This window comes from Oryx dammah, unplaced genomic scaffold, assembly GCF_014754425.2.
Source record: "Oryx dammah isolate SB20612 unplaced genomic scaffold, SCBI_Odam_1.1 HiC_scaffold_25, whole genome shotgun sequence".
Classification (NCBI taxonomy): domain Eukaryota; kingdom Metazoa; phylum Chordata; class Mammalia; order Artiodactyla; family Bovidae; genus Oryx; species Oryx dammah.
Genome location: NW_024070209.1, coordinates 5899104 through 5921664, shown reverse-complemented (window position 1 = coordinate 5921664; position 22561 = coordinate 5899104). Strand labels below are relative to the sequence as shown.

General features: G+C 48.5%; 1 protein-coding gene across 1 annotated transcript in view; it reads right to left on the bottom strand.

The window, feature by feature from the left end:
* NPAS2 (neuronal PAS domain protein 2) overlaps positions 1 to 22561 on the bottom strand; it is a 125840-nt gene that overhangs the window by 60163 nt on the left and 43116 nt on the right. The window contains exons 3-6 of the mRNA XM_040267695.1: positions 21024 to 21115; positions 14320 to 14409; positions 2656 to 2776; positions 1452 to 1565 (exon numbers count right to left, since the gene is read on the bottom strand). Coding sequence (XP_040123629.1) covers positions 1452 to 1565; positions 2656 to 2776; positions 14320 to 14409; positions 21024 to 21115 — 417 coding nt within the window. The remainder of the gene's footprint in view (positions 1 to 1451; positions 1566 to 2655; positions 2777 to 14319; positions 14410 to 21023; positions 21116 to 22561) is intronic.

Below are 22561 nucleotides of genomic sequence, written 5' to 3'. Positions count from 1 at the left end.
ACACACACACGGGAAGGCTGACCTGCTACCACTTCCAACCACTCAAATACCCCGAGCTTCTCAGAAGGGCCCCCAAATCGGCCATGGAACCCATCATCCAGGAATTGGCCCTGAATGCTGGGCCTGGAGGATTATGTTGTTTAGCAAATTGTTACAGCCTTTTAAGCAAATCCTGTATGTTTATGCAAATAACATATAACGGGGATCTTCTGATGCTGAGACATCCTGGTGAGCCCAGCACTAGGACTCAGGGTCACAACTCTGGCTGCTTCTATTGGAAGCTCTGGGACTAATTCGATGGGGGTGACGGGCTTGACCATGGGTCAGAGCCAACAGCAAGCGAAGCGGCACAAGTCAGGGGTCTTCATCAGTCCCCGTCACCCACCTGCCCACCCCTCCTTCCCGTCACCCCTCATCTTTCTGTATTTATTTCCATGTGCTTTCTCCTTCCCTCTGCTCTCTTTTTACCATTTCCTATCAACACTGCATTCTGTTTTTCCCCCCATCTTTGCTGTTTTATAAAATGCTAGAGCTTTCAAAATTAGGTGTTTTGTGTCGGGTTTTGAGGACTGGCCACCCTGAGTCGGGCTCTTCAGTGGGGGTTGTGTGCTGGAGCTCGTGTTTCTGAATCTCTGGCATCAGGCCTGTGTTCTCATTTTAGGATCAAAAGTAAAACAGAGGGTTTGGACACAATGAGTTAACTGGGTAATTCCAGAAAGCATCATTTTACTGCTTGGCTTATGCGGTTTGATAATTCATCTAATGGAAGTGGGTGGCTCCTTATAAAAGGACCACGTCCAGATTGAACACGAGGCCCCTGTGAAAAGTTAGTCACTCAGTCATGTCTGACTCTTGGCGACCCCACAGACTGTAGCCCGCTAGGGCTCCTCTGTCCATAGGATTTCCCAGGCAAGAATACTAGGGTGGATAGCCATTCCTTTTTCCAGGGGATCTTTCCAACTCAGAGATCGAACATAGTCTCCCACTTTGCAGGCAGGTTCTTTACCCTCTGAGCCACGAGGGAAGCCCTGAAGGCCCAGGGCTGAAGCTATGAAAACAGGCTCTAGGCACTTCTGTATAAAGGAGGATAAAAATGCAGACGCCAAGCTTACGCATCCTTGTGTCCCAGTGAAGCCCTGTTTGGCTGTGTGTAGGCTGAGCCTGTTCTTTATTAACTGCTGTTTGTTTCTCGCAGCACAGAACTATTCCATTAGCCCGAAAATAAATGAATAATGTGCCTTTTGGCGGCACTTAGTGCGCTGGCATAAACAGGTGTGGGGGTGTGTTCTTCCCGAATGGGAGATACCCATTTACGAGCAACAAAAGCACATCTTTGGAACACAGAAATCCACGTGCAAATGTGGAAGGCACATCTGCTCCCTGCTCCCCCAACGGTGATACTTTTGCCCCCCTGGGCAGGTCCCCGCAATTGTATGACAATGAATGCTTACCATTGTTGTAAGAGCGAAAATTTCCTACAAATTTTATGTATTCATAAGTTGGAAATTCCTTTGGGTTCAAGCTGCCTCTGAGAAGATGGCAATAAAACTCTAAATCGTTGTCAGCTGGGCGGTTAAAGGAAAAAAAGGAGAGAAAGGGAATAAAAGCATTACGCCAATGATTCTAGACTAAACAAGCGGCATCTTGGGAAACTCACAGGGCTTGGTCAACACATGGCCAGGCTAGTTGTCTCCTTACAGCTGACTTTCGGACACGGTTTTATAACCTTGGCAACATCGGTTTTTCCGCCCCACAGTTTATAGATACTTTGCATCCCGTAGTCGGAGCCAATTAGTCTTAATTTAATCACAGATGTCTGCGGTTGGTTCTGTCGGCATTGATTAGTTCTGGTCATTTTCATATGGTATATTACAATAAAGCTGCTCACATAGAGCTGCTCTCTTTAATTTAATCTTTCCACTTTGCTTTGAAGGAAAATCAGATGTACAACTGGACGAATTATTCATGGAAAAGGAACTAAGGCTTGAATAAGTATAAGGCACTGTTGCTATCATCATCAAAGAATGCGCTTCATTAAGTGACCAGGCCAGCTTTCTATCTGAGTTGCTGATTTTGATAAAAACTTTAAAATCCCGCAAAATCTGTAAATGTATATAAATAATCAGATGATGGCCTCAGAAGAGAGTTTTGACCTAATTATTCAGTTTTTAGTTGGTTACTTAGTATCATACAAATCTAGTTTTCTAGCGTCCTCCAGAATAAACAGATTATTCAGTGGTTTTTGTATCCTTTATTACTAAAAGGCTCTCATGTGAAAAAAAGGTAATCTCTTGTTATCATATGCAAAACAAAGTTATTATTCTAAAGCTCTGTGGTTTTCAAATTTTCCACATAAAAGTTCAACGTCTTACGTATTCCAAACTCCGGTTTTAGCTTTAAACCTAAAATATACCTCTAAGGATCTTGGATATGTTCTGAGTCACAAGGAAAATTATTTTTAAAATTAGTCCTCCCTTAATTCATTCTAACTTCTTTTCTCCCATCCAAGTGCTAACCAAACCCAACCCTGCTTACCTTCTGAGATCAGACTAGATCGGGCGCCTTAAGGGTGGTATGACTGTAGACTCTTAACCTTCCTTTCTAATATAAGATCCTTATCTTTCTCTCTCATAAAACCAGTGAAGTTAAACTTACATTTTAAGTATTCTGGGGAAGGGGCGTCCGTCATAAGCATATGGGAAGAGAGCATTTTATAGACTTCCGAGTGTTCTTGCTCTGGAAGGAAATTTAACAAATTCTGATCCATGACATCCGACTGGAAAAGAAAAGAACAAAGGTACACACTCCACGAAGATGGAAAACAAAAGCAAGAGCAGAAACTGAACCTTCTTGATGACTCAGAACTGACTTCTGAAATGAGAAGCTCCAGATCTGATTCTCTGTGGTCATGAACTGTCATAGAGAAGGCTTCACTCGCTCAAATGCAAACGTGCTATTGCCCACGGGCCCGAGAAAGAATTCAGACGTAGGCCAGACAAACATGAAGAGGAGCCTCGTGTGCAGAGACTCCCAGGTTCTAGCTGGGGCCATGTGGCTGCCGTATAGCCCCAGCACGAGACCAGCCACTCCTGTGAAGCACCTTGAAGAGTGCAGTGTTCCTCCTCTGACCTTCAGGCAGGCAAACAGCGGTCTTCTCAAAGGCAGCTAATCTAAGGAATTGTACTTTTTCTTCTGGGGACCTGGGCACCCGTGGACACAAATCCAATAAAGCCTGGACCCAGTGCTGTCAACTAGAGTGGTCTGTGATGATGGAAGTGCTCTGTAACCTGCACTGGCCACTAGGGAAGCCACGAGCCACATGGCTTCTGAGCACTTGAAATGGGGTTAGTGTGACTGAGGACATATATACACATATATGTGTATATATATATATATTTTGTAGCCACCCCTTGGGAGCTTAGTTACTGGGGCTCTGGCAATGAAAGTACTAAGTCCTAACTACTGGATCACCAGGGAACTCCCCCGAAGACAGAATTTTTAATTGTATTTAATTATTCTAATTGAAATTTAAATAACCCCATGTGGTCAGAGCACATGGGTGATTTTAAATTTATGGTGGCTAGTGGTAAATCTCAGAGGTTAAAGCGTCTGCCTCCAATGCGGGAGACCCGGGTTTGATCCCTGGGTTGGGAAGATCCCCTGGAGAAGGAAATGGCAATCCACTCCAGTATTCTTGCCTGGAGAATCCCATGGACAGAGAAGCCTAGTAGGTTACAGTCCACGGTGTCACAAAGATTCGGACACGACTGAGCGACTTCACCTCAGTGGTAAAGAATCTGCCTGCCAATCAATGCAGGGATTTAAGAGACCCAGGTTTGATCCCTGGGTTGGGAAAATCCCCTGGAGGAGGGCATGGCAACCCACTCCAGTATTCTTGCCTGGAGAATCTCATGGACAGAGAAGCCTGGCGGGCTGCAGTCCACAGGGTCGCAGAGTCGGACACGACTGAGGTGACTTAGCACAGCACAGCGTGTGGCCAGTACAGGTGGGAGACCATGGGGGGGAGAGAGGAGACAGGTGTGCCTCCATCCCTCCCTAAACTCATCCCCGCCTACAGCGTCAAGCATGGGCTGCACACACTCTCATGTTTGTACAGGCAGGCAGCTCACTCTCGGAGTCCTGGCTTAACCTTCCAACGGCCTCCCAGGTGCCCTCGGGGACCCCGGGCCCACACACGTCCCCAGTGCCATATCCTCCCCCACGTGAAGGCAGTCACCTGCCCACACCCGACACCCAGCTGGCATCTCTGACCTCTCCCGATCACCTTCACATCCAATGTCCAAATGCTGTGAGATTTTCCTCCCTCAAATTCTCTCCGATCCAAGAGACTGTCATACTGAGTGAAGTAAGTCAGACAGAGAAGGAGAAATATCCTATGACATCCCTTAGAGGAGGAATCTTCAGTGAAATGATACAATGAAGTTACTTGCAAAACAGAAAGAGACTCACAGATTTAGAGAATGAACTTGTGGTTGCCGGAAGGATGTGGAGGAGGGATAGTTAGGCAGTTTGGGAAGAACAGATACTCACGGCTCTATTTTAAATGGATAACCAGCAAGGCCCTACAGTGCAGCACAGGGTACTCTGCTCAGTGTTGTGTGGCGGCCTGCATGGGAGGGGAGTTTGGGGCAGAATGGATACATGCATATGTATGGCTGAGCCCCTTGGCTTTGCACCTGAAACTATCACAACATTGTTAATCGGCTATACCCCAATACAAAATAAAAAGCTAATAAAGTTTCTGTCAGATCCACTCCTTTCTTTCTCTATGGCCTCCACCCTCTTCCAGACCATCATCTCTGGCGAATGGTCAGACTGGTCTTCCCACAACAACTTCTGTCCTCTGCCCAATCTGTACTCTGCCAGCAGCCTTGTATCAGATCAAGTCACCATCTCGCTTAAATCCTTTCATTGGCTTCTGACTGTCTGACTGCTCCCGGGACAAGCCCAAATACCTTGATTCATTCATCAGGCTCCGCTCGGCACACCCTCCTCCCCTAGACCTTCTCCAGCCCCGCAAACTGTCCTTTCTCCAGGCTGCCAGCTGTGCTCGTCCTCTGGGACTCCCCCCAACAGGCTGGAGCATTCTGCACACTCTCTTGGTGCTCAGGAACTCCCGCGCATCCTTCGGGTCCGGGCTTTGAAGTCATCTCCCCTGAGAAAACGCCCGTGACAGCCCTGCACTCTCAATAGGACCTGCATCTCACCCTTGCTCCTCTGGCCACTGTATCCGTGTCATCTGTACCCACCAGGGAAGGCCACGTCTTTTTCAGTTGCTCAGTTGCGTCCAGCTCTTTGCGACCCTATAGACTGCAGCACACCAGGCCTCTCTGTCCATCGCCAACTCCCAGAGCTTGCTCAAACTCATGTCCACTGGGTGAGTGATACCATCCAACCATCTCATCCTCTGCCTCCCCCTTCTCCTCCTGTCTTCAGTCTTTCTCAGTATCAGGGTCTTTTCCAATGAATTGGGTCTTCACATCAGATGGTATTGGAGCTTCAGCTTCAGCATCAGTCCTTCCAATGAATATTCAGGGTTGATTTCCTTTAGGATGGACTGATTGGATCTCCTTGCTGTCCAAGGGACTCTAAAGAGTCTTCTCCAGCACCAGAGTTCAAAAACATCAACTCTTTGGTGTCCAGTGTTCTTTATGGTCCAACTCTCACATCTCTACATGACTACTGGAAAAACCATAGCTTTGACTATACCAACCTTTGTTGGCACACCTTTGACCAGGGGGTAAGGCCTAGGGGGCAGGGGGAGAGGCAGGTGGGAGCCCCTGAAGTGGGATGTGAGCACAGCTCTGCCCTCCAGGCTGCAGTTTGCTCCACTGAAGAATGAGGAGGCTGTGAGGTGAGAGGAGCGGCTTTGAGCCCGCTGCTGGTACCAGGGCCCCCGGCAGGTGCCAGGCAGAATGGTGGCTTGTTAATCACACAGGACACAACCCTAAGTTTTCTCCTTCTTTCAAGTGATGACGTGGGTTCTCTGCCTGCCTCACCCACACCCCTGACATTGGATGGTGCTTGGCTTTCAAGAAAAGCATGGTGATGAACTGAAAGAACCATGTGGCTAGCACGGTGACAGAAATAAAAACAAGGTGCCTAGAGGATGCTGAGCACGGGGTGCAGAGTCCATAATGATGGGGTAGGGGATCTCCCAGGACAGTTCCCAGGGGGAGGGATCTTCATGGTAGAAGGGGTGTCTGGGGACAAGACGGTGTCCACCAGGCTGTCTGGGTGCCCCAGGCAGGGGTCCAGGCCCAAATAGAAGTGGGGATGGGGGGCCTGATGGCCCAGCAAGGGAGAGGAGAGTAGGGAGAGGGAAGGGAAAGGGCAGAGGGGTCTGGCCTTAGCATCGCTGGGGGCATCAGGGCTGAGCCTGTGTGCTAAGGCATCCACTGAGAGACATGGACAAAGGTGGGCAGGACTTTGCTTTCATTTCAGACCCTCTAGTGGCTGCAGGAGGGAGGAAGCACAGAAGCCAGGTGGTTGTAACAGGTCCAGAGAAGGGGAGACTCAGAGGAAGGGGCCGAGTCCAGAGGGCTCAATTGACAACGTCATTGTCCCCCCGCCCGCCACCGACTCAGGATGCCGTGTTCTGGTCCTTTCTTCCAGCAGCACAGCAAAGTAGGCAAGTCCCTCCCCTCCTGCAGCCCGGGCTCCAGGGCTGGAGGACAGGCTTGGTAGCCACTGCAGGGCAGGGGTGGAGGGAGGGACTCTGAGGTCTCCCGGGCTCCCACATAGAGGCTCCTGTTTTCATCTCTCTGCAACCACAGTACTCGCTGTGCCATCATCTTCTCTGTCTGGCTTTCTCCGAGTCCCTTCTGATGTTCTTGATTCTATTTTAAGCCCACTCCCTTTAGTTTTTTGGAACATGACTCATGCTCACAGATGACAGTACTCTTTCTTCTTAAAGACATCCTGGATCCTTGAAAACAATGACTACGTCACTGCTTGGTCTTTCCTTGGAGGACCGGTCGGAAGCCCACACCCCCGATGGTGGGGTGGCAGGGTGCAAGGTGGGGGGCTGCCTGGCCTTGTGGTTCATGTGGGGGTGACTGGCAGGTCAGAGGGCTGTGGGGGCACCTCAGGACACAGGTCGTGCGCCAGACAAAGATGAATGCTGGAGGCAGGAGGGAGAAGTAAGCCGTGGGAGGAGGGGTCATGAGGATGAAGAGCTGACATATGAGCAGAACTCAGAACATGCTCGGCACAGAGTGAGCTCTTTCTGGGTCTTTGCTGTTCTCTTCCTATTATGCAATTTCCATGTGCTGGAAACCAACACAAACAATGATACTTTGAGAATTTAAACACTAGTGCTCACAGGAGAGTAAATTACCCCTGCAATTGTACTGTCCCTTGAATGCGTGGAGTGAGCTCTGTTTATTAAAACTGCGGCAATTCCAGAGATGAGGGAGGGGAGGTGCCATCCCATAGCTGAATCACATGATCTGGAACATCATTTATGCGTTACAGACGGAAGGTTCTCAATGCCAACTTGCTGCTATGCCCTTGGCTACCTTATCAACAACCTGCCCTTCAGGAACAGAAATGCAGACGTAGAGAATGGGCGTGTGGACACGGTGGGGGAAGGAAAGGGGCCAGGCTGAGAGAGCAGCATTGACACATACACGCTACTACGTGGAAACCGGCCCTGAGCACGCACTGCAAGGGCTGACGCTGCAGCCCCAGTACTCTGGCCACCTGATGCGAAGGGCCAACTCATGGCAAAAGACCCTGATGCTGGGAAAGACTGAGGGCAGAGAAGGGGACGACAGAGGACAAGATGGTTGGATGGCATCATCGACTCAACGGACGTGAGTCTGAGCAAACTCTTGGGGGATCGCGAAGGACAGGGAAGCCTGGTGTGCTACAGTCCATGGGGTTGCAAAGAGTTGGACACGACCGAGTGACAAAACAAAAATGTGTAAAACAGATCCCTAATGGGAAGCTGCTGTGTAACACAGGAAGCGCAGCCTGGTGCTCTGTGATGACCTACAGCGGTGGGATGGGGGGTGGGGTGTGGGGAGGCCCAAGAGGGAGGGGATGTGTGTATACATATAGCTGATTCATTTCATTATACAGAGGAAACTATCACAACATTGTAAAGCAAAGTATTGCTGTTGTTGCTTAGTTGTTAAGTCACGTCCAACTCTTTGCAACCCCGGGGACTGCAGCCAGCCAGGCCCCGCTGTCCATGGGATTCTCCAGGCAAGAATACTGGAGTAGGTTGCCATTTGCTTCTCCAGGGGATCTTCCCCACCCAGGGATCAAACCCACCTTTCTCCTGCATTGGCAGGCGGATTCTTTACCCCTGGGCCACCAGGGAAAGCAATTATACTCCAATTAAAATAAATTAAAAAACAAAACACAACAAGAAAAGAATCGTGCCCTTTTCGGGGCTTCGCTTTAAATGCCTGCCGTGCATTCCCAACAGCACTTCTCCTACATTGTCTCCTAGGCCCCATGAGAGCCTGCGGAGGATGTGACAGACAGAAAGCGTAGTCCTCTGTCTCTGAGCCGACAGTTGCACCAGCAAAGTTAAGTGAGCACAGAAGTGCACAGGCTGGCCATCTGGGCTGGAAGCAGGCCGTGTGGACATCCCGCTCAGGATGTGCCCAAGGAGCCCCAGTGGTTCTGGCTGGAGGTCTGTGACAGCTGTGGTGAGAAGGAGATTTTGGTGAAAAAGAAGCCTCATGTTGAGCAGAGGCAGGACTGGGCTCAGAAAGCAGCCAGGGGCTCAGTCTCCAGGAGGACTGTGGCATGGGAGGCACGTATGCTCAGTCGCTCATCGTGTCTGACTCTGCGACCCCATGGCCTGTAGCCTGCCAGGCTCCTTTGTCTGTGGGATTTCCCAGGCAAGAATACTGAAGTGGGTTGCCATTTCCTTCTCCAGATGGGATGATGTGTGATCTTATTTGATTCAGTTTAGATTCAGAATCACCAAAGAATTGATGCTTTTGAACTGTGGTGTTGGAGAAGACTCTTGAGAGTCCCTTGGACTGCAAGGAGATCTAACCAGTCCATCCCAAAGGAGATCAGTCCTGAGTGTTCACTGGAAGGAATGATGCTGAAGCTGAAGCTCCAGTACTTTGGCCACCTGATGCGAAGGGCCGACTCACTGGAAAAGACCCTGATGCTGGGAAAGATTGAAGGCAGGAGAAGGGGACAGCAGAGGATGAGATGGTTGGATGGCATCACTGACTCAATGTACAAGAGTTTGAGCAAACTCTGGGAGATGGTGATAGACAGGGAAGCCTGGTGTGCTGCAGTCCGTGGGGTCACAAAGAGTCGGATATGACAGAGTGACTGAACAAGATTCAGAATCCAACTGACGACTGCCAAATAGGACGACTCTCTGAAGACAGTACAGAAAACAGTTCCACCCAGGAGGAGCGAAGGATGAATTCAGGTATAAAAAGGACCAACTCTAAAGACACTCTCTCTTCATCAGAAGGCTGTAAAGGGGGGGCCAGGCAAACCGCAAGCGAGAGCAGTTATTTGCAACGCACGGACCTGTGGTGTGCACCTGGGATGCAGGTGCAGAGTGACATGTGGTCTTGTCATCTAACTGCATTGAGAGGGCCTTGCCCAGACTCCTGAACCCCTCTCACCACCCCAACTGATACATCCTTCTTGCCACCAATCAGGTAGGTCCCCTGAACTAAAAAAAACCTGCTTACTGGGGGCTCCCGGGCCAGTTACTGCTCATCCTAGAAGTGGGCTTCAGTGGCCTGCCAGTCAGTCACACCCTCTGTGGGACCTGAGAGGCACCTCACCCTCTTCTGACTACCAAACCACGCCTGCTCTGTTCCCCCGTGCAGCCCCAACGCGCGCCTGCGCGACACGGAGCACACTCCTCCCGGGACTGTGAGCACGTGTGACTGATTCGCTGTCCATCTCCCTTGTCCAGCGCTGGGTGCTGTGTGTCTGGCCATCACTGTCACCTGAGGGCAGGGTGACCAGGAGGCGATTATTAATAACACAGCAGCCGACAGAGGACTAGCAAGCAGAACACGGACAGAGTGCTTACAAATTACTGCACAGAAGACCCAGAGCATCTAGTAGGAAAAGAGCAAATACTTGAACGAGGTTGTCACAAGAAAGGAAAGTCAATGGCTGACAAAGTATGTGAAGACAGTCACACCAGCCACTGGGGGAAAAGCGAAATTTCAAGATTTCTTCACATGCTAGACCGACAAAAGCTGACAATCCTGTCAATATCAAGTTCCAGTGACAAGGAGCAGCAGGGATTCTCTAGCCCCGCTGACGGAGGGTGAATCAGCGCCGTCACCATGGAGACAACTAGGTGTCATCCAGTAATGGTGACTGGTCGCTACCCCACGACCCCACAATCTTACACACGGTCACCTCTCTGAGGGATGCTCACAAATGTCCGTGAGGAAACACGGACAGATGTCCACAGAAGTGCTCTCTGAGTTCCACGCTGGCCTGGGAGCGGGGACTGTAGCAGGTGCCTTCAGCAAGGATGGGAAACCAATGCTGGCCACTCTGGATGGTGTGAAATGGACAAACGCCACAGCAAAGCTGAGCGAGGGGAGAGGTCCCTGGAGAGCACTTTCCATGGCTCTGTCTCCACAGGGATAAACCAAAGGCCATACTCAGTTACAGCGGTTAATGATGAAGTAACAGAAAAGTCGGTAGAGCAGTCTTCCCTGGTGGTCTAGTATTAAGAGTTGCCTGCCAGTGCGGGGGACGTGGGTTTGAGCCCTGATCCGGGAAGACCTCCCATGCCGTGAAGGAACTAAGCCCATATGCTCTGAGCACATGCTCTAGAGTCCGCATGGCGGAACTTCTGAGCCTGTGTACCTCTCGCCTGTGCTCTGCAACAAGACAAGCCATGACAATGAGGAGCCCACGCGCCCCAGTAAAGACCCAAAAATAAATAGTTAAAAAATGAGTTGGCAGAACTGCAGAGAACAACAAGGACAGGATGATCTGGAAATGGCCATCTCTATGTGGTGGATGTGTCAGGAAAGGAGCAGAGACGAACTTCTGTGGGCCTTGGGCTGTCTGTCTTACTTCTGGTGACTGCTACATGTATGCTGATGCTCGCCTTATCATTAGTTTAAAAGCAGAATGTATGTCTTGCACATGCTTCTGCATGCATGATAAATACAGATCCAAACCCACAGAAAAGTCAAACAAGTCCAATGCTGACCTGGACCCTTTTCACCTGGGATCAAGTCTGATGTGCAGCCACACCTCCTTGCTGGGTCCTCTCCTAGTCAGGGCACCCTCCCAGGTCCACCCTGACCTGGAGCCACCTAGACAAGGTGACCTGGACCACGTGGACTCTCCTGGCAGGTAAGGGCAGGTGGGGGATGGGGAAGGAAGGCCAAAGGACGCTTCCTTGAAGGCACTGCATCTCGTGGTATCATGAGTCAGGCGCTCTGTCTTCCTTCTCTGTGACCTCTTCACCCTGCTGTGACCCCTGCCCCAGGAACTTGACCCCACAGTCCACTTTGACCTTGCACTTCTGGCCAGGGCTTTCACATATACAACCAGCATCATCACTGTCATTGTTCAGTTGCTCAGTCATGTCCAACTCTTTGCGACCCCATGGACTGCAGCATGCCGGGTTTCCCTGTCCTTCACTATCATCTCCTGGAGCTTGCTCAGACTCATGTCCATTGAGTCGGTGATGCCATCCAACCATCTCATCCTCTGTCATCCCCTTCTCCTCCTGCCTTCAATCTTTCCCAGCATCAGGGTCTTTTCCAATGAGACAGCCCTTGGCATCAGGTGGCCAAAGTACTGGAGCTTCAGCTTTAGCATCAGTCCTTCCAATGAATAGTCAGGATTGGTTTTCTTTAGGATTGACTGGTTTCATATCCTTGCAGTCCAAGGGACTCTCAAGAGTCTTTTCCAACACCACAGTGGGACTTGCAAAATGATCAAGCCTTTCTCTCATTCTCTCGCTGAAAAGTGTTCCAATGTGCTGTTCCTCACAGCAGATGTGAGTGGCCATCAGGATGCTGCTTCACAGTGTGAAGCCAAATGCACGCCAACCTTCCAGTTATTTAAAAAAGGACAGAAGGTGGGTGAATTTTCTGGAGTTATGAGGGAAAACTTGAAGCCACCATTCATGAATTAATCTAATCAAATCATATTTCCTGAAGACATGACTAGCCATTGACTGTTTAAAACTTGCAAATTTTTTTTTTACATAAAGGAAAGATCAAGCATGAAGATTATATACCTAACTGCCATCTGATAAGTGACAATAAAATATTAACTCTACCTTTTAGAAAATAACTCATAAAGATGACTCTAAACTGCTCCATAATGTCAAATCAGAAGAACTCCCAATCAACTAAGTCCCCTCTGACACACACAGCAACTCAGTCATCAGATATTACCAAGGGCAGAAAGCAGAACAGTGCAAACCCCACCAAACGGCTCTGGGCACAACCCCAGGCCACTCTGGAGGCGACGAGTCTTTACTTTCCATCAGTGCCTCTCACTGCTCGATCCTATCCACTCAAGACAAAACCCAGCTCCCTCTGAAGAAGCACCCCATCTCCTCAGATCAGCCCAAAGAAACCATGCAGATTTCACTGGGTCCATTCATTCTTTCCCTGGTGGCTCAGACAGTAAAGAATCCACCTACAATAAGGAAACGTGGGTGCAAGAAGATCCCCTGGGGAAGGGAAAGGCAGCCCACTCCAATATTCTCGCCTGGAGAATCCCACTGACAGAGAAGCCTGGTAGGCTATAGTTCAAAGGGTTGCAAAGAATCAGACATGATTGAGCATGAACGCATGTACATGTGCATGCGCTCACACACACACACACACACACACACACACACACACATCACTACTCCAGCCTGGCCCCCAAACCAAGATGAAAATGCATTCCCAACTGCTGAGGGCTGAGTAAGAACCAGTCACTTTCAAGGGCTCTCGGGGGAGACGACCCCCAGCCTCATACACCGTGGACATGGGCTGAACCACAATGTCAGATGGATTTGGAGCAATGCAAAGGCATCTGCCTTGCAAAGTGAAAAATGCTGGGCCACCACATGCAGTGATCTGCAAAGGAAAACCATGGACAGTGGCTTTGGTCTCCACCCAGTGTCATCAGCAGAGGGGGGAGTGGCTTCTGAGTAAAAGTATGACCGAGGACGATGTGGGGTCCTGGCCATAGCAAAGCTGGGCTCAGCACTCATGGGGGCAAGCTACCCACAGAGCAAGGCCATGGCACTCCCAGGCAGGCATGGCTAAGGAGTGGCCCCCATGGTCCTCCAGTATCATCCCAGCCCATGATTTCCCATGACCAGGAACCCAGGGCAGGCTGCTACCCTCCCCATCAGTGCCCTAGCCGTACAACCGCCTGCGTGTGGGAACAGGGGGTAATGGGGGCTGAGCGGTTTGGTGGGGCTTTTTGGGAGGAGACAGGAGAGAGGATATTTTATCCCCGTTAGTCACAAAGGATGCTCCTGGTACAGCGTGCTTCCAGGCCAGACTCTGTGGGAATAAATGCTGGTGTGGCAGGAAGTGGAAGGCTGGCCAGACCCCTTCCCCCCAGGGGCCCTCCAGCAGTCGAGTGCTGCTCTGTGAGTCATAGCATCCTGAGCGGGTACCAGAGAGCCAGAGAGGCTCAGGAGGAGGAGGGGAGTAAGAGGGAAGAAGGGAGGGAGAGGGGAGAGAGTGCAGGAGGGAGAGGAGAGAGAGGAGGGAAAGGAGGCGCGCCCACAGCACCACCCCACTCCATGCCCCAAGGGCTCCGCGGACTGCAGAGCTCACCCTTCTGCCCAGATCCTCCTTGCCCCCAAGGTCCTCCTGGTCCAACATCTTCGAAGAGTATTTCACTGCCCCACCCCCACGGTCATCCTGTCACTGGACCCTCGCCACCAGCAAGCGTCACACCTACTGCATCCCAGTCACGTCTCCAGGGACCCCCAAGCCCCTTCCTGCCTCCAGCCATGTGGTGCACACGCCTGCACCTGCTCCCAGGGGACCCTGTCTTCCTCTGCAGGTGTCCGTCAGCCTCCAGAGAGGCTCTGAGCTCTGACAACTGCTTCTGGGCGGTTTCCGGGACAGTGGAGGGTGGGGACGCACCCCGGCCCATTTCAGGTCTTACGCATTCCAGGATGACACAGTCCTGCCCCTGCCCTTTGTCTGGAAGCAGCTGGGGCTAGGCCTGGCCCGGTCAGGACTCCTCGACCCTCCTCACACGCAGACCCTGCAGACCTGCAGCACCTCAACTCTGAGACTCGGATGGGAAAGAGGATCACACATATTGGCAAAGGCCGTCTGGGCAGAAACTCACCGGTAAGTGCCCGAGGAGAGGCGTGATGCTGTCAGAAACATAGAGGATGCTGCCATCTGTCGTCACGGCGATGATGAAGCCATCCAAGGCCTGCGAAAAACGCAATAGGTGAAGGCTCTTCCGTCATGCTTTTATGCAGGAGGGGATCACTGGAGCCAAGGACCCTGGGTTACAACAATGACTTCGTTTCATAACTCTTTGAATATTTCCACGACTAACCTCACAGCACTTTTGTTTTTTTGGTCTTGTACACAAGTTGGTTTCTAACATAGAACTTGTCTAACCCAGGCGAAATGGTTGCAAAGCATGAAAGGGCTTAGTGGAAAATGGGACCTACGGAATCATGAAATAAATTCAGTGGTGGAAATTACCTGAGTACATTTACTATCAGTAAAAGTGTGCATTTGGGCTGAATCAGAAATATCACAGTTGCCATTAAAAGGTGTCAGTGAAGAGTTCATGACCCCTGTTCTCCATCCCCAACACTACTTTGAGTTCAATGGTAAACATTTACTAAAAGATATAGGAGTTCATGGGCTTTTCCCATGGTGGGGCAGTGGCAAAGAATCTGCCTGCCATCTCAGGAGACACAAGAGACATGGGTTCAATCCTTGGATCGGAAAGATCCCCTAGAGAAGAGAATGGCAATCCGCTCCAGTATTCTTGCTTGGAGAATTCCATGGACAGAGGAACCAAGCAGGCCACAGCCCATGGAGTTGAAAAACAGTCAGAATGACTGAGCCACACACACACACACACACACACACATACACACACACACACACACACACACGAGCCCACAGAGGCATTAGAAACAGAAAGTGTGCCTGCTGGTCCATTGCCATAGAAAGACTTTCTGAAGGAACCCTTTATAAAGAACATTCACATTAATCCACCAAAGTGAAAAGGAAGGGTTGATGGGGAAAGGCTGGGTTACTCGACTAGGTCCACGAGAACAGTCATCCCTCAGCGTCCATGGGGGACTGGTCCCAGGACCCCCACAGACACCAAGTCCCACAGATGCTCAAGTTCCCCAGAACTGCCCCCGTATCCACAGGCCCTGCATTCTGGGATTCAGCCACCTGTGGGTGTGAAACCCACAGACATGGAAGGCCAACTGTGTTTCAGCATGCCTGGAAAATTCATTTGTTTAGAAGTTTTGACTGAGTGCCTGCTGTGGGTTAGGTGCACTGCCCTCGGAGCCCATGAGAGAATACACAGAGGCCCTCCGCGTTTTCTCACAGAGCCACCGGCTGTTTGGTTTCCGGGTTCCTAATCAGGTGCTCACAATGCTTTCACACGTCACACAGAAAGGTGATTTCTAAAATTCAGACTCTGTCCAGCAGAGAATGGGGTCATCCGGGCAACTCACCATACTTGCCTGCCACAGAAAGGGAAGAGATGAAAAACAAAAGCTTTCTCCCCTAAAACAAATATCCGAGGACAGAAGACGCTCATGCACGTGGTCACTACAAACCATCACTGCTGCCTCGCTGACTGTACTGTTGAAATAGCATCAAGCACAAATGTGTGGATTCTTCTACTTTGGGGGAAAAAAATTCCCAAAGTGAAGTATGTGTTTAGAAAGTTCTGGAAACATTTTGTATACCCTCAGCTCTATCTTCCCAGGGTGTTACTGATCTTCTGTGCAGCCAAGAGGGCATGGATTCTTTCAGGGTAGGAAGGTACAGCTAAGTGCCTGGCAGCAGGAACCAGAAGTAGTCCAGAAGTGTGCAGAGAAGGGTCCCACCATCAGCACACACCACATGGGAGAGAGTTCTTTTCACTGGGAAAATGACTACTAGGGTCACTGACTATTTAACACTTAGGTTCTGCAGGGTTGGGAAGAATCCCCTGGAGGAGGAAATGGCAACCCACTCCAGTATTCTTTCCTGGAGAATACCATGGACAGAGGAGCCCGGTGGCCTATAGTCCATAGGGTTGCACAGAGTCAAACACGACTGAAGTGACTTAGCACACAGCACACACTGCAGGATTTAAGACTGAAATATCTATTAAAGCACGTTTTTTAAGTGGACCCCATTCTCTTCGATTGTATCTGTGGTTTTCAACCGGGGGCAACTCTGCCCCACTGGGAACATCCGGCCATGTCTAGAGACCTTTCTGGCTGTCACTTCTGGGGTGGGCACTGTAGGCCTCTAGTGGGTAGAGCCAAGGATGCTTTGAAATATCCCATCTACAATACACAGCGTGTCCCTACCACAAGGAAGGATCAGGTCCAAAACGCTAATTGTGCTGAGATGGAGAAATCTGGGGCCAGATTTACCAGTCATAGTGAACACCAAAGTACATCCTGCCTTTGTGTTCCGTCGCTCAGTCGTGTCTGCCTCTTTTGCGACCCATGGACTGTAGCCCGCCAGGCTCCTCTGTCCATGGGATTCTCCAGGCAAGAACACTGACGTGGGTTGCCATGCCCTCCTCCAGAGGATCTTCTGACTCAGAATCGAAGCTGCATCACCTGTGACTCCAGCATCAGAAGGAGGATTATTTACCTGCTGAGCCACCTGGGAAGCCGCAATATTCTGGTGACCTTTATTTCTTTTCCATTTGAGTATTTTTTTCTAAATTAAAAGAAGTCATATTAGCAGCGCTCCTGGAGGTGAATTTTTCTAAGAGGTGGAGGCATTGTGGATGACGTCGGCGGGACCGTTTTGGAAACAGCAGATTGAAATACTGGGGAAAGCAGGAGCAGTCTAAATCCTCTTCTTGCACAGTGAGCCCATGCCCTCTCGAATTTATAAAGCAAGTAGGTGTTAAAAAGCAGGAGGTATTTATGGACGGAAGATGACGCTCATCAGCCCATTGGCATTTTCCATCAAACGCACGAGGATTACGCTGAGTCACTGCGTTAAGAACGCTTGCAATGGTTTCAGAAGTCCCACTGGCAGCATTTGGGAGTGACTCAACAGGACATGATTAAAAAGAGGCGTGCCCCTCTTGTTGAAATGGGGACTCTGGCAGGAGCTCCAGTGGACACCCGAGATTCCACAATGGGCCGAGTTTCACACCTGCCACACACCAGGTGGAAATGAGACGACCCCTCTCTGCCAATCCCTGGTTCTGACAGAGTGCTTCTTGTCTTCTCTGGGACAACCTCTGGGCTAAGAAAAAAGATGGCTGTAGCTTTTCTGAACCAAATTCAGAAACATCAAATATTCCGTAACTGCCTGTCAACGAGAGTGTCCTTTCCTTTGAATTTACTTGTTCTAACACTTGTGGCCACCATCTTGGGCAGCTTTCACTCAACCAGCTTGGCTGGCTGCAACCAAGTCGCTTTCGTTCTTTCAAATCCCACAGCGGTATGAGTTATCCTGGAGTCTGGTTTGGGGCCTTTCTGGGAGAAGAAGAAGGCAGCGGGGATTCACACTCAGATGACACCAGTAGTGCCATTCCCTGGGGACGGGCTCTGTCCTGGGTTTCATCTTCATTTAAAGAAGGAAACTCCTAGTTATGAAGACATGGCATCTGGATTCCTCATGCTCCCTGCAGAGGCTCTGAACAAAGGAGTGGGGTGTGCAGCTGGGATGGGATGCATCCTATGGAGAGGCTGCATCCTAGAAAATGAGAGCATCATCCCATGGGGACCATCGCAAGAAAGGTATAGAGGAGGCTCCTGTCACCCATCACCCAGTCCGTGCCTCCTGAGGAGCAAAAGGGTGGAAGAGGAGCCTAAGACAGTCAGAGACAAATCTAAAGTTCTAGTTGGAGGGTCTCCCCAATGCCTCAAAGATGCCATTTACCCAGAATGCCTGCTTGTTGTACAGGCTTAATTTGGGGTCCAATTCACTTATGTAGCATGATTTCCTTTAGACTGACTTCAAAGAGTCTACACTAGGAGCATATATGCACCCAATACAGGAGCACCTCAATATATAAGGCAAATGTTAACAGACAGAAAAGGAGAAATGGACAGTAACACAATAGTGAGGGACCTTAACACTTTACTGACATCGACAGACAGATCATCCACATGGAATATCAATAAGGAAGCATGAGCCTTAAATGACACATTAGACCAGGTGGACGTAATTGGTGATTACAGAGTACTCCATCCGAAAGCAGCAGAGTACAGTTTTGCTTCAAGGCCACGTGGAACATTCTCAGGACCGACCACACACTGGGCTGCAAAGTGAACCTCGGCAAATTTAAGAAAACGGAAATCCTGTCAAACATCTTTTCTGACCACAACGCTATGAGATCAGAAATCAACTACACACACACACACACACACACACCAAAAAAAACCCTGCAAAAAAACACAAATACAGGGAAACTAAACAATCTGCTACTAAACAGCCAGTGGATCATTGAAGAACTCAAAGAGGAAATAAAAAATACCTAAAGACAGATGAAAATGAAAACACAACAATCTAAAAACCTATGGGGCTCAGCAAAAGCAGTTTGAAGAGGGAAATTCATAGAGATAGGAGCTTACCTCCAGAAACAATAAAAATCTCAAATAAACAACTTAATCTTACATCTCAATGGACAGGAGTTTAAGCAAACGTCAGGAGACAGTGAAGGACAGGGAAGCATAGTGTGCTGCAGTTCACGGGGTCACAAAGAGTCAGACATGACTGAGCGACTGAACAACACCCACCTTACACCTAAAGCAACTAGAGGCAGAACAAAACACCCCCAAAGCTGATAGAAGGAAAGCAATCGTAAAGACCAGAGCAGAAATAAACAAAATAGAGACCAAGCAAACAACAGAAGAGATCAATGAAACTAAAAGCCAGTTCTTTGAACAGATACACAAACCTATAAACCTTTAGCTAGATTCATCAAGTAAAAAAGGGAGAGGGTCCAAGGCAATGAAATCAGAAATGCAAAAGAAGTTACAACTGACTCCACTGAAATACAGGACACCATGAGACTACTATAAGAAACTACATTTTTAACCTTATAAAAATCTTGTTTCCTCAAACACCTTTGATACCTTGAAATTCCCTTGGGGGCGGGGAGGGTAGAATGTGCCACAGGCTTCCAAGAATGTTATGTGCTATAGGGTTATGTGTTTTAATTAATTTTCCCTAAGAATTAGGAGATAAAACGATTTCTGTGAAATAGCATAATGATACATTAATTCAACCTTGTATATCACAAGCTGCTCTAAATTTAACATACTTAAAATGCATTGCTTCTGGAGAAAGTTCTGTATTTTCTTTAAATATAGTTCACATGCAGATTTAAGTATCTTTCATCTCATGTAAATGTTCATTAATGCCTTTATATTTCATAATATTTGGACAGCTTCATTCTGGCATTTTCTTACTCGAGTAACTTTCTGTTTTCTGCAGTTAATCTATGTAAATTAAAGTTTATATCAGTCTTATATAGGCACAGGAGATGAGATCTAGAAAGCTGGAGCCCAGAGTCACCTTCTATTACCCTGCCGGGAACCAGTGACACAGCCAGCATCTAACTTCTTTTGACTGAATCCATCCACCCCAGCTTTCTTCTTCTACTTCAGGGGCTCAGACACACCGCCTCTGGGGCTTTCTCCATGTCCACCTTGGTATCTGAACACTCCCAGTCTCATCCCTAGTTTAGAAGTCAGAACTGGCTGGATGTTTTTGCAGTGACTTATCCTCGTCTGGGCTTCCCCAGTGGCTCAGTGGTAAAGAACTCACCTGCGAATGCAGGAGACACAAGATATGTGGGTTCGATCCCTGGGTCAGGAAGATCCCCTAGAGGAGGGCAGGGCAACCCACTCCAGTATTCTTGCCTGGAGAATCCCATGGACAGAGGAGCCTGGCAGGCTACAGTCCATGGGGTCGCAAAGCGTTGGACGTGACTGAAATGACTTAGCACACAGCACATCCTCATCTGTCCTGAGAAGTCTCACCCCTAGAGACACATGAGGCAGGCCAGGCACTCAGATTAGCCAGACTTTCTCCAATCCAGCCCAGCAGATGGGCACAGGCACATAACTTTTCAGAGGAAGAAATGTGCGTTTCTCCACACAGAGAGAGCACACTCTGGGGGCGTGGGGGGTGGGGCATGGCCATGTATGGTTGACACCATACACCATGTTGATGAAACAGGACCTCAAGTTAAAAGCATAATTTTAAAAGAAGATTTTTGCTTTCAAAATGTGTCCTACCAAGAATATATAATTGTTGCATTGGGCTTCCCCGGTGGTTCAGAGGGCAAAGAATCTGCCTGCAATGAGGGAGACCAGCGTTCGATCCCTCGGTTGGGAAGACCTCCTGGAAGAGAGAATGGCTACACACTCCAGTATTCTTGCCTGCAGAATTCTATGGACATAGGAACCTGGTGGGCTACAGTCCATGGGCTCATAAAGGGTCGGACACAATAGCACACAGGCATATGCATATATATATTCTACATAAATACCCTCGCTCTCCCTACTGCCGTCTCCTTCCCTGCCTGGCTCCCGTTAGGTGTCCTCTGGTTGGGAGGCTGGAGTGGGTCTGCCCTGCAGTCACCATGGCAACAGGACATATTCACACTGAGTTTGGGGATTCTGGCTTTTCCTGCCCAACTCAGTAGCCAAAACACACACCACAGCAGGCAGATTTTTTTCAAGAGTCTGTCTGTTCCCAGCCTTCCTTTCAGGGTCAAGAACAGTTGTTTACTTCGGGCACAGGGTCTTATCTGGAACAAGCAGCCACATTTTAATCCGCAACCCATCAAGCTAATTGAAATGTGGATCTCACCTCCAACATCAGCTGGGTGAATTCTTCATTACTGAGGAATGAAGGCTTCCAGTCCGGCTGAATGTCACAGATTTCCGTTTGCGCTGAGACCTCTAAAAAAAAAAAAAGCACAAACAAGCTTTCAGATGAAAAGACACCCAGAAACTGGAATTAAGAAATGATACATATGTTATTTCTATGCAATTTCGTATAAATGTGTAGTTTAATAAAAGAAGCTGATATAAGGACATATGCTACTCTGATCTCCAAGGATGGGGTAGAGATAACAGACCCTTGATGTTTTCTCATTTTGACCTTTAATGAGGTCTCTGGGAAGAGAGCGCCCCACCCTCTGCACCAGGCGTAGTGCCTGCGATTAGCACGTGGCACCTTGCCCTTGAGTTTCTGCGTGACAAAGCCCATCAGCAGCGGCCAGAGTTGGGGAGCTGCCACCTGGCTTTCCTGGTGGCTCAGAGGGTAAAGAGTTCACCTGGCAGGGCGGGAGACGGGGGTTCCATCCCTGACTGGAGAAGATCCCCTAGAGAAGGAAAGGGCAACCCACTCGAGTTATCAAGGCAACAGGAACAAGGACAGGGGTGGGGGGCATGTCCTTAGGCTGCTTCTTCATGGTCAAGGCGAAACAAAATACTTCAGCGAGCTGGGATTTTATTTTTTTTTTTTATTTTTATTTTTTTCTGTTCACTCTTTTATTTTATTAAAGTAACTTTAAAATTAGAAATTAAAAGAGAAATAAAAGATTACTTAAACTAAATTTTTGATACAGAATTGTATTTTTTTTTCCTGTGTATAATATCTGACCTTGTAATTGTCCTGGTTAAACTTCAGTTTGATCTAAATCATGTGAACTGTAGGACTTTTGAAATGATCTAAAGAGTTAAAGTAAAAATTAAAAATAAATAAATAAATTAAAAAAAAAAAATAAACCTTACAAAAAAAAAAAAAAAGAAAGAAAACAATCTGGCAAGTGGTGACTTTTACAAGATTTGAGAGCGAGCTGGGATTTTAAAAATTCCAGAAACATCTTAGGGCATGTAGTTCCTAACCTACTGCGTTTGTACAGATTGCAATGTATGTTTCAGCATTTCCAGTTACTGAAGTATAATTCGTTATACAAATACATGCTGCTTAGTTGCTTTGAAGGCCAGAATTTACTTTTCCTAAAACTTTCTGGGGTTAATCTGTACTTCACCTGTTTCAAGTAACTACCTTGTTTGCAAGACGTTGTTAGTATTTGTAAATCTAATAGTCACTGGTCTACACAAAACTCTGTAAACATTCTGGTTTTCCTGTCCTTTTGTGCTTTTTTTTCTTTATAATAGTTGATTGAAATTGTTTTTTTTTCCTATTCATGATTTAGAAGAATTTCTTTCTGCTTCACGACTTGGTAATTTTGTGTAAATTTTTAGCATTTTTGTCAGGTTTGGGAAAACACCAATCAAGTTTCTTTTCTAGAAGAACTGTATTGCAATTGCAATTCAGGGCATTTCACCTTTTTTTTTTTGTTCACGGACTAACCTGCAATGCTCTTGCTTTGGTTT